We start from the raw sequence: 12,305 nt of genomic DNA on the forward strand, positions 1-12,305 counted from the left end.
GATTACTGGAATGGCCTGGCTATGATTGTGGACAATATGGTTTCATAGTTGTAATTGCAATGTTTTATATGTTTTAATGCTCTTAATCTCATTTAAATTTTAATTGAAATGTTTATTTAATTATATACTGGATGTATATTGTTTTTAAGGCATTGACTTATTGCCTATGCTGTAAGCTGCCTTGAGTCCTCCTTGGGGTCAAGAAAGGTGGTCTATAAATATAGTAAATAAATAAATTAAAGAAGTGGGGGAGCAGATGAAAAAGTGTGAAATTGGCCCTGGGACTGCTGATCATGCCTGCCTCTAACATCGTGTTGTTATGAAACGGAAACTTCCACAAAACAATAGCTGCAGCAATAGGGAGTACCTGGAGACAATTCTGGATAATGACCCTGTTTTTCTCAGCAAGACTTGTGGCAAGAAAAAGACTGCATCTCAGAAATGTTCTGGTAAAATGTCAGAATTTTCATCTTAGTGCTCTCCTGAAATACCAAGTAAGAAGACTGCTGGTTGAGGAAGATGTTTTCTCATGATAAAAAGGATGCATCTCAGAAATATTCTCCTAGAAACACCAAAATGTTTCTCTTAGTGTTCTGTTGAAATACCAAGAAGACCATTGACTGGGAAAGAGGATTCCCCCAATTACCCTATACCTTTTTCTATGTCCTACCTCAAACATATGAACATATGTATGGGGCTTATGGCATAATTAATGGACTTAAGAAAATTAAAATATAACTTTCCTATAGAGGTAAATATTTATATAACTACCATAAATGCTATACCTTCACTATACATTAATGATCTAATTTTATTTATTTATTTATTTTATGCATTTATATCCCGTCCTTCTCACCCCTGAAGAGGGATTCAGGGCGGCTTACAACAGGCAACCATTAGATGCCAAACAATACACTAAAATACACTGTTACAATTAAAACATCAATTAAAAACAATGGTAAACATTCAATTTAAATAGTCCACCAGTTCAAAATCATAGTCCAGGCCAGTCCATTGTGGTCACTTAAAACATTATCTTCCTAGTTGCTACATCTTCTGCTGAAATGCTTGATCCCAAAGCCAGATTTTAAGTTTTTTTATGAAAAGCCAGGAGGGAGAGGACATTAGCTGCCCTCAACTATCCATTACCTAAATAGACATTAGGGCCCATACAAGATAAGCTTTGCAAAAGTCCCTCTTTCCTATTCTCTCCCTCCCTCCTAATCTCTCTCTTTCTCTTTCTGTATGTGTGTATCTCCACTGGTAACCTGCATTTCTCTAGGAAGATCAGCATAATTTGGGAGGGGTTCCAAAAAATTCCCCCATTCAGGCCCTGTTTAGTTTTTAACAGCAATCACAGCATCAGATTCCTATATCAGGATCTGTTTGTTTCCAACATAAAAATTGCCAGAGGAAAACACTGAATTATAGACAACGAATTGGATGACGATTTTAACTATGAGATGTCCCGATCTGTATTGGTGGCCCAATACTGCGTATGTTTTTTGTATGTATTCTTAATTTTAATTTTTATATGCTTAAGTGAATTGTATTTTTTAACATTGTATATTTTAACATGTTGTAAACCGCAATGAGTCGCCGCACAGGCTGAGATATTGGCGGTATACAAGCATACCAAATAAATAAATAAATAAATAAATATACCACAGCACAGAAACACAGACACCTCCTTTCCACAAGGTTAGACTATTTGTTTTTCTGAGCAGCGGTTCACCAGAGGGTTGGATTTTCCCCACGGACTGCCAAGCAGTGTTTTTAAGTGGAGATGCCAGGGATGGAACCTGCCACCACCTACATGCAAAATAACTCCTTTTCCAGCTATGGATCCTCGCCAAAGTGTATTGGATGTCTATTAAAGTCTGGATTGCTAGGTTTCATGTGAGCAAGGTGTTTCTATGTATGGATATACCCAAAAGAAACACACAGCTGTAAACACTCCACAGTGTACAAAGTTTTCAGCCCTGACTCTTTCCATCGATCAGTGTCAGCACAGATCAGACCCCTGGTCTCATTTGCATAGTGCTGAAGGTATATTTCATTTTAGCAGGTGTGCAGCTTTAACAGACACCAAAGCACAGCAGAGCTTAAATACTATGGTAATAAGAGGCAGAAAAACCTCAGCAACTGTGTCGCCGGGAAGAATCCATTTAAAGCGATGCAGTGAACACACCCAAACATGCATTCGTTTCCATCAGATGAGCATGTGAGGAATAATACACTTGTGGTCATCACAGAGGTGCTTGGCATATCCTCCCACCCATCTAATATCAATTCGTCTCTGTCCTTGATCCCCTCTCCCCCCTCCAAAGAAATCCTGGCATTGTAACTGAGACTCACACATGGAAAAAGAGAGAGCCAGCAAGGATCTGATTTGCTGGAAGAAGCAGGGCTGTGGCAATGCAGGCTGCTTCGTGTCTGAACAGGTTCTTCCCAGCTTTCCAATGTCTGATCTGCATGTCTAATAGCACACATCTCGCTCTCCCTCTTTCCCTCTCTCCTCTGGTCAATCCATCCCCAGCCCTTACCTTGAAATGCTGCAGCTGAAGGATCTGGTCCTCGAGCTGTTGTCTCTTTCCTTCTATTTCCGTCTGCCTCTTCCTTTTTTCCTTGGCAAGGAGAAAGAAGGGGTGGGTGGGGGAAAACAGAAGAGAAATTGGCTGTCAGTGAGGTAGAGAGCCTGAAGGATTACAAAAATATATCTTCCCCCCCCCCCCTCTTGGTTAGAATGAGATATAGAAGCCAAGCCCTTTTGCGTACAAGACACCAGATGAATGCATGCCAACGCTCTACCTGCCTCACCGTCTGGAGGGACAGAAGCATCAGCTGCACGGCAAGAACATGTCAGCGAAGGACTAGCTACTTGTTTATTGGGAGGGGACAGAAGAACTGGTGTCACCTCTCTCTCCCTTTCCCCTTCTCCCAGACTCCGCTATGGGAAGAGCAACAGAGAGCCCCCCAGGGAAAAGGTGGCAGGAACACAACCTAACAACCGAGTTTAAAGGGACAATAACCTCTTGTGTCTTCTACAAACTGCCAAAGGTAGCTCTGAGCAGAGCAAACAAGTGCTCAGGAAGCAGGCAACAAAAGTGGATGGTTATATAAGAGGTAGAAGAAGGGTAAAAACAAGATGAGCATGCCAGAGAGACTACTCCATAATTTATCTACAGCGTTTGGGGTGGGAAGAGAATGTGAATGGGTACTTCCAGTCCTTGCTCGGGTTTTCCCCGTGACAGTTCACTTATTCCTTCATTTGTTTATTTGTTGCCTGGCATTTCTTTTCATCCATAATGTGACCTGTATTTATTTATTTGCTTGCCATACTGGTACCCCGCCCTTCTCTACCCAGACAGGGGGACTCAAGGCAGCTTATAATGGCACATGCCTCAACACAATCACCTAAACATTTTAAAAATTGCAACATATTAAACAGAGTTAAAACAGATTTTAAAAGTTAAAAACTTAGAAAACACGCCATCCAAGTTCATGGTCCGAGTCCGTTCCAAGGTCAATTGTACAAGGTTTTGATTCAAAAATACTGCATTGCCTCAGTTTCCAAAGGCCTGCTCACAGAGCTAGGTTTTGACTCTTTTCCTAAAGGCTAATAGGGAGGGAGCTGCTCTGGTGTCGTTAGGGAGGGAGTTCCATAACTGAGGGGCCATCACTGAGAAGGCCCTGTCTCTTGTCCTCACCAACCATGCTTTTGAGGCTGGCAGGACCGAGAGAAGGGCCCCCCCAGAAGATCTTAATCTACGTGCTGGTTTGTAGGGGACAATATGTTCGGACAGGTAGCCTGGACCGGAACCTTATAAGGCTTTATAGGATAAAGCCAGCACTTTAAATTGTGCTCTCAGTAGCAAACTGGCAGCCAGTGGAGCTGATGCAACAGGGGAATTGTGCGCTCCCTGAGCGCTGCTCCAGTGAGCAACCTGGCGGGCACTTGCTGGACCAGTTGGAGCTTCCGAACAGTGTTCAAAGGCAACTCCATGTAGAGTGCATTGCTGTAATCTATATGGGATGTAACCAGAGCATGGACCACTGTGGCCAAGTCAGAATTCCCAAGGTACAGGCGCAAGCTACCCCACCTTTCTCAACTCAAGGTGGCTTTCAAATTTGGCAAAAATTCAATGCCACACAGGTAAACAATAAAACACATCTCATAAAATATAATGATCTAACTATATAAGCAATTAAAACATGTATCAATCAAACAGATTAAAGACCATATAAAATGCCGAGTCATAGTCTCATATCTGGCTTGGAGATCTGTATTTGATTCTCTGCTCAGCCATGAAAGCCCACCAAATTGGCTTTGGGCAAATCACACATTCTCAGCCCTCCCCAAAAAACCATGATGGGTTCCCCTTAGGGTTGCCGTAGGTCATAAATCACATGAAGGTACAAAATAGCAGTAAGAGCCCACTATAATGGCCAAGGCTTTTGGTCAGTGCAATGAGCAATAACAGAATGGTGTCCTGAGATGGTTTTGTATAAATATGTGAGAGGAAGCCACAGGGAGGAGGGAGCAAGCTTGTTTTCTGCTTCCTTGGAGACTAGGACGCGGAACAATGGCTTCAAACTACAAGAGAGGAGATTCCATCTGAACATTAGGAAGAACTTCCTGACTGTGAGAGCCGTTCAGCAGTGGAACTCTCTGCCCCGGAGTGTGGTGGAGGCTCCTTCTTTGGAAGCTTTTAAGCAGAGGCTGGATGGCCATTTGTCAGGGGTGATTTGAATGCAATATTCCTGCTTCTTGGCAGGGGGTTGGACTGGATGGCCCATGAGGTCTCTTCCAACTCTATGATTCTATGATTCTATGAAGCAACTGATTTTGAAGTGGATATAAGTGATTTTAATGGTTCTATATATTTATGGTTTTATGTCTCAGCATTGAATATTTGCCGTATATATGTTGTGCTCTGCCCTGAGTCCCCTGTGGGGTGAGAAGAGCAGAATATAAATGGTTTAAATAAATAAATAAAATAGTGAGCTAAGGAAAAAAGTTAACCACTGCACGACAGTTCTTGAACCAATTTTGACTACTTTTGTGAAAATAAATAGTGCTGTTTTGTCTACATAAGTAACAGTGTTCACCCAAAAAAGTCACAAGTAGAAGGAGATCTCAAACATTCTTCTATAACACTAGCTTTTGCTCTGCTTCCAGTGCAGAGCATCTTCTGGCAACCCCAGGCTCCTTCCTCGCTGCCATATAAAATCCAGATTATCTACTTTGAACTGGATTATATGGCAGTGTAGACTCATATAATCCAGTTCAAAGCAGATAATGTAGTTTATGTGCTTTGATATAGCAGTGTAGAAGGGGCCACAGCTTCCACTGGTTTTTCCAAATCCATCCAGGGCCACTCTTTACAAATAATAAATGCAAAGACATTCTACAAGTGCTAATGCACTTATTTTGCCATTAGATATCTCCTTAGTGGCCAGCACAAAAGGGTGGAATCCAGATTAGATTTCTAGATTGCCCAGAGGCAACAAGAGTAGAAGTCTTTCCTTTTGCTACAGCACAGAATCATACAGCTCCATTCCTTAAGCAGCGGGAATAGTTACCAGTCTTCTCAGCTGTGGCACCCTTTTTTTTGACCCCATTTTCCTTACAGGCCCAAGTTGCTGCCCATGTGAATTTCTCAGGTTCCTTCTACACTGCCATATAGAAACCAGATTATCTGCTTTGAACTGGATTATATGGCAGTGTAACTCATATAATCCAATTCAAAGCAGATAATGTGGGTTAACTGTTTTGATAACCTGGATTATATAGCAGTGTAAAAAGGGGCCTAATAGGGGCATTTTAAAAACCTGGCTTTTTATTAAAGCTTTTTGACTGTTCATCTGATTATTTTTTTAAGTGTACATGTACCGTTCAGTGTTAAAACATTTAAGTTTTCCTGCTCTTCCTACCTAGTTAATTTATTTAATACTTTTTGTCCTATTTTTTTTTATTTCAGAGGTATATTATGCACAGGGTTTTAACGTTTAGCCTTTTTTTAAACTTGGTGAATTGATTTAACATGTTTTTTAATCCTATTTAAATCATTTTGTTTTAATCTGTAAATTGTTTTAAATCTCTTCTATTGGTTTAATAATATGATGCCGGAGGATCTCATGACAGATGGTGGGATAGAAATGTAAATAAATGAGTATGGGTGTTTCGTATGCCTCAAAAACCTTTATGGGGGGATTTTCATAGGATCTTTATCTGAGTCTGCAAAAGTTACTTTTGTGTAGCACAACATTCCCAAACTCTAGGCTTCCTCCCCCCACCCCCCAAACAAAAGATAGTGAGAGTCAAGTTACAAACTGCCTTAAAACCCAATTCCAAAGTCTCCAAAGGATGCCTATCACTGGTGCTTCTGCCTCTTAGGATAAGGTGAAACCTCCCCATCCACCACCTTCCTGTCTGCTTTCTTTGTTCTCCTATTTGCCACCCACATTGATACATGGTGCTTTGACTAAAAGCAGCTTCATTATTCATGTGAAGAGACTTCAGGAACTACAAAAAAGGCTATGTAAGTCTCTTACTAGGTTTTCACAAAATACATTGCATAAGGAAAACTGGTAGGTGATCCGTTTTTAAGTGCAGGAGTTCCCATAGTTACAACCCCAAAGAAGAGTCTATAGTAACACACACACATACAGAGACAGACACCAGGGAGATTTATATAATTTAAATCCCATCCTTCTATTGGAAATAGCAATCTTCTAAGCCTCCACTAATTGTCTGTAGATGTGTATAATTGTTAACCTATATTGTATATACATTTTGGTTTACCAGTTTGACTGTACTTCTTTGGTGTGGGAGGGGATTCAGACGCAGGACTTCATTTTTGTTATACAGTATGCTTTTAGACCTCAATGGAGGTGGATTACAGACTTCCATGAGTGCAGTTTTACAGTTTGGACTATACAGTGTTCCTTCACTTATCGCAGATGTTATGTTCCAGGACCACCCGCAATAAGTGAAAATCTGCGAAGTAGGGATGCTGTATACAGTAGAGCTGCTCCCACCTTTGCGGACCTTCCTCCCTTACTCGCTGCCCTCACTCACTCACCCACCCTCCCTTGCTTGCTTACTCACTGGGCCAGGTCTCAGAAAACCACGAAACAGCGAGTCTGCAAAAAGCGAACCACGAAGTAGCAAGGGAACACTGTATCTATATGATTAAAGATATTAGATTATGGACTAGTCTGCTGTATATATAAAATAAGTTTGTTAGTAAACACGAGATATTATTTTAAAGAAGACTTCTTTTCTTTTATCTCTGAGTGCATGCATATTTTAACTAAGAGGTTCCAAGGGGTGTATATCTTTTTGGGCAATTGCAACTTCAAAGAAACATCCATCCTCTGCTAACCAAATGTATTTTTGTAGTGTCATGACTTTATCCTTGGCAGTTTAAAGACATGGTTCTTCAGTTTAGCAGCTGAGTTACCTGTGCGCTATTACATGAATGCTTATGAATATCACTTGTTTTAAGAGTTGACTTCTAACAAAGCCATGTGTCATGAATCTAACCTTTTGCCAGGAAGGCCGAAGCCTGGAAAGTCAGTAGCTGACATGTTGAGAGATAGGCAGGAGAGCTAAGAGGTAAGAGGGAGGAGTCAGCCGACTCCTGATTGGCTAGAGCAGTCAGGGGAGGAGTTAGGTTTGAGAGGGAAAAAAGGCTGTGTCTTTTTGACAAGCTGGAGAAAAGGGCTTTAAACATCGAAGAGTGTAGAAGGATAGTTAGGAAGAGGGAGCTGCGAAGAATTTAGACAGGAAAGGAGAACTTTTGAAGTGAGCCTTGTAGTTAGAGCATAGAAAAGGCAAAGGTTCCTGAACCACTGTACATAGAAGGGTCAGTGTAGGAAAGCCTATTTTGCTCTGTGAGGCAGTCAGTGGACTGTGCTCAGGGACACACTGTGTCAAAGTAGTGAGCAGTGTGAAGCAAGGAACTCACTGGGAAACAAAAGTTAAAGTCTTGAGTGAAGACTGCTTGTCTAACCAGCTAAGCCTCTGAAACACATTACGCTTTTGTACCACTCTTATTAAGAGTTGATTTGTTAACCAAGTTAACCAACAGATATATAAACCTCACTTGCCTAATTTCCAGCAGACCTCACAACCACTGAGGATGCCTGCCATAGATGTGGGCAAAATGTCAAGAAAGAATGCTTCTGGAACATGGCCATACAGCCCAGAAAACTCACAGCAACCCAAATATAACATTGTTTTCTCCACAATAAAATGCCTTGACAGTTTGGTAGACCATTACAATTCAGTAAGTACTTCAACAAGCATAATCTTTCATATGATTGAAATAGAACAACACTTTCTTTACTATCACTTTGGAAATGTAATAAACTGACCACACAGCAGATTTATGTATCCTCTTAAAATTAATAATTCAAAATATTTTAAATTACTAGTAAAATAAGTAAACAGTGCCATGCTGGTCAGAACAAACAATGGTGTGAGTTAACCATCTCCAAATAACTGCAGCACTATATCCACAAGGACAGAATATGATTGGAAATTTCCACCTTAGGACTGTGTACAAATATCAGAACGATATGCAATGCATTAGATCTTCATCCATTTTCAGATAGAGATATCTTCCCCATCTGTGAAAGGCAAACCTACAAATCTCCTTTCAAGGTGAGCAGAAGACATACTCTAATGCTAAGATTCTACAAGGGTTCTACACACCTGGAGAAGAGTCCAATATGACATATTGGGGCAGTGTTACAAAAGGCATCATAACTAAGAGTTGATGGGAGTTGTGTTACAGATGTTACTGTATCACAACTCCCATCAACTCTTAGTCACGATGCCTATTGATGAGGAATACAGGAGTTGTAGTCCAGCATCTATCTGGAAGGCCACATAAAATGACACAGAGGGCCAGAGTTGGCCTGCAGGCCTTGAGTTTGACATGTTGTATACATGCAACCAGGTTTCCCTGATATTTGAGAATCTTGTTACTCCAACCATTCTGAAAATACTTCAAATCTTCCTTCCATCTCTGTTGCTTGTTTGTGTGTGTGTTTTAAAGGATTGCCTTGACTCATTCACTCCTTCTACTTCAAGTTTTTGCATTTGAGCCTTTCCTATCCCTTTGGTAATAGAGTGGGGCACTGTGATAGGAAAGAAGTGGTGGTCCTCTTTATAACAAAGATGCCTGGCACTGGAAGCTCCTTATATAGTGCGACTCATCCAAGTATCATCTGCAGTTGTAAACAGCACACAATGGATGCTGCAATGCTGGCAAAGAGAATCAAAAAGAGAAGATGATGAGCCATTAGCAACAGAGGAGGCGGGTGTATGTGGGAGTGGGAGTGGAAAAAGGAGGGAAGGAGAATCCTCAGTACAAACTGTCTGAGGCTTCTGCTTGTATTTGTTGCTATATTTACTGCACAGTTCATAAAGACCTTCAAAGCAAAATGGGTTCACAGATCCATCCCAGTATTCTAGAGTTGGAAAACATCACATCCAGTCCAACCTCCTGCCATACACAAAGGTCATAACTAAGGGTGCATCTACATTGCAAAATAAATGCACTTTAATTAGCATGGCAAAACACTATGGAATAATGGCAGCTGTAGTTTTACAAGGTATTAGCCTTCTTTGCCAGAAAGTGGTGGTTTAAACAGCTCCACTGGCTGCTAATAAGTTTCCAGTCCTAATTCAAGGTGTAGGTGACATACAAAGTCCTAAACGGTTCAGGACCTGCCTATCTTCGAGATCGCATCTTCCCCTATGAACCAGCAGGTACTTTAAGATCATCTAGGGAGGCTCTGCTCTCACTTCCGCCTCCATCTCAAGTGCAGCTGGTGGACACGAGAGAAAGGGCCTTCTCGATGGTAGCACCTTGCCACCGAAGGAGATTACATTGTCACCTACCCTTTCCATTTTCCGCAAGGAATTAAAAACCTGGATGTTCCGCTGTGCATTTGATTAGGCAGTTCTCCAGAGAATTGGATTGACCTTGCTATAGCTTTTTGAACTTTCATTGGTCCTCCCACCAGTAATTCTGTTACTGTAAATGCCTAAGGATGTTACCCTCCTAGTGATGACCTAACTGAATTGAAGTGCATAATGCACTTTTCCTGGGTTCTGTCTAAGAATGATTGCACATTCCTGATCCTCCACACTCCGCACTTAATCCTTCAGCCATTATACTGTTTTTAAAACGTATTTTGTGTATGTAGTGGGTTTTTTTCTGATGTTGTTGTTTATTTTATTTTATTGTGTGTGTTTTAATCTGTATTTTCAGGCTTGCCTGCTTGTAAGCTGCCTTGAGTCCCTTCGGGGAGATGGTGGCGGGGTATAAAAATAGAGTTGTTGTTGTTGTTGTTATTATTATTATTATTTGAAACACAACAAGATGACTCCATACCAGACAATCTGCTGGCTGTTGTATTGGATCACATGTCAGACACTTCCCAAGTGCCTAGGACTGTGTGATATATCAGTGAATAATGCGTGCAGATCCCAGTAAGGTGGCCTTCTGCAGCTGGCAGATGGTAATTTTGTCAGCGCCAATTGTGTTTAAGTGCAGGCCAAGGTCTTTAGGCACTGCACCCAGTGTGCCGATCACCACTGGGACCACCTTTACTGGCTTGTGCCAGAGTCTTTGCAGTTCGATCTTTAAATCCTCATATCATGTCAGCTTTTCCAGTTGTTTCTCTTCAATCCTGCTGTCACCTGGGATTGCAACATTGATTATCCATACTTTGTTTTTAACACTATTGTGAGGTCAGAAGTATTGTGCTCCAAAAATCTGTCTGAATTCAGAAGTCCCAGAGTAGCTTGATGTTTTCATTCTCTGTAACTTTTTCCGGCTTGTAATCCCACCAGTTGTTTGTCGCAGGCAGATGGTATTTGTGGCACAAGTTCCAATGAATCATCTGAGCAATGGTGTTATGCCTCTGCTTGTAGTCTGTCTGTGCGATCTTCTTGCAGCAACTGAAGATGTGATCTATTGTTTCATACTGTTTCATCTGCTTCCTTGCAGAGACTACATTTGGGATCTGTTGTCGACTTTTCAATTCTGGCTTAAATGGAATCTGTTCTAATGGCTTTTTCTTGGGCTGCCAGAATCAGGCCCTCCATCGCCTGTTTCAAAGTTCCGTTTGTGATTATTATTATTATTATTATTATTATTATTATTATTATTGCAAATCCCAGGATTCCACAGCATTGAGACACCAGTTAAAGTGCTGCTGAATTGCTAAGATTTTGCAGTGTGGATGGCCTCAGAGTCTTTTTCGAAATTCTAGGCTTTGGTGAAGAAAACAGGCGGCATTTTATTTCTTAGTTTTACTTCTCAGGGTGCATTTCTTTTCTCTAATACAAATGAATCCTCAGCTAAAAGCTAAAACACACATTTTCCCCAACAGCTGCTTCGCAGTGAGCTCATACGTTCTAACCAGTGCTAGAGACAGATCAGAGTAATGGTTAGATTTTATAGTAAGCAAGGAAACAGATAAAACAAGGGCAGACAAGATTGTTTCACCACACCAGCATCCTTCAGTGAAGCCCGATATGTTTTATAAGCCTTGTATCTAAATTCAAGACTAAGGCAGATGGTGCAGTATGTCCCTGGTATCTACTGTGATTTGGTTCTAGGACTTTCTGTGGATATTGACATGAGTATGTGTGTTGATGGATTTTAACTGTGATTTTTTTTAGTGCTGTTTGTGTCTAATTCTGTTTTAATGTTTGAATATTTTGTATTTTAAAGGGTATACTAATGCTTTTATGCCAAGCCGTTCTGAGTCCCCTTCAGGAGAAATAAAGTGGAGTAAGTATGTGTGTGTGTATATATATATGTATGTATGTGTGTATGTGTATGTAATTCCCTTATATACAATTGTGTAATAAAATTGTGTCCCTTATATAAAATAGAAAAATCAAGATTTGCTTTTTGGGATTTTAAAAATGACTTTCAAGTAGTGGATGGTGTAATCTACAGATGCAGAATCCATGGATATGGAGACCTGACTGTTCAAGTCTTGGGGGCGAATTCCAAAGATTTTAGGATAAGTTTTGGATCTCACTACCTCTTCTATGGAGCTCCCAGTGATGCAGTGGGTTAAACCGCTGAGCTGCTGAGCTTGTTGACTGAAAGGTCACAAGTTCGAATCCGGGGAGTGGCGTGAGCTTCCATTGTCAGCCCCAGCTTCTGGCAACCTAGCAGTTCGAAAACATGCAAATGTGAATAGATCAATAGGTACTGCTCTGGTGGGAAGGTAACGGCGCTCCATGTAGTAATGCAGGCCACATG

General features: G+C 41.0%; 1 protein-coding gene across 8 annotated transcripts in view; it reads right to left on the reverse strand.

Annotated features, from left to right (window-relative positions):
• The window catches only part of PALM2AKAP2 (PALM2 and AKAP2 fusion), a 313,924-nt gene that overhangs the window by 257,122 nt on the left and 44,497 nt on the right, over window positions 1-12,305 (reverse strand). For 3 of the 8 annotated variants that reach the window (XM_060762477.2, XM_060762473.2, XM_060762479.2), the window contains exons 1-2: window positions 2,779-2,856; window positions 2,547-2,627 (exon numbers count right to left, since the gene is read on the reverse strand). In XM_060762477.2, coding sequence (XP_060618460.2) covers window positions 2,547-2,627; window positions 2,779-2,841 — 144 coding nt within the window. In that variant the 5' untranslated portion in view covers window positions 2,842-2,856. Of the gene's footprint in view, window positions 1-2,546; window positions 2,628-2,778; window positions 2,887-3,032; window positions 3,052-12,305 lie in introns of those variants that run through there. The other 5 variants (XM_067464362.1, XM_060762480.2, XM_067464361.1 and 2 more) reach the window with 4 other exon arrangements.

This window comes from Anolis sagrei, chromosome 2 (genome assembly GCF_037176765.1).
Source record: "Anolis sagrei isolate rAnoSag1 chromosome 2, rAnoSag1.mat, whole genome shotgun sequence".
NCBI classification, from domain to species: domain Eukaryota; kingdom Metazoa; phylum Chordata; class Lepidosauria; order Squamata; family Dactyloidae; genus Anolis; species Anolis sagrei.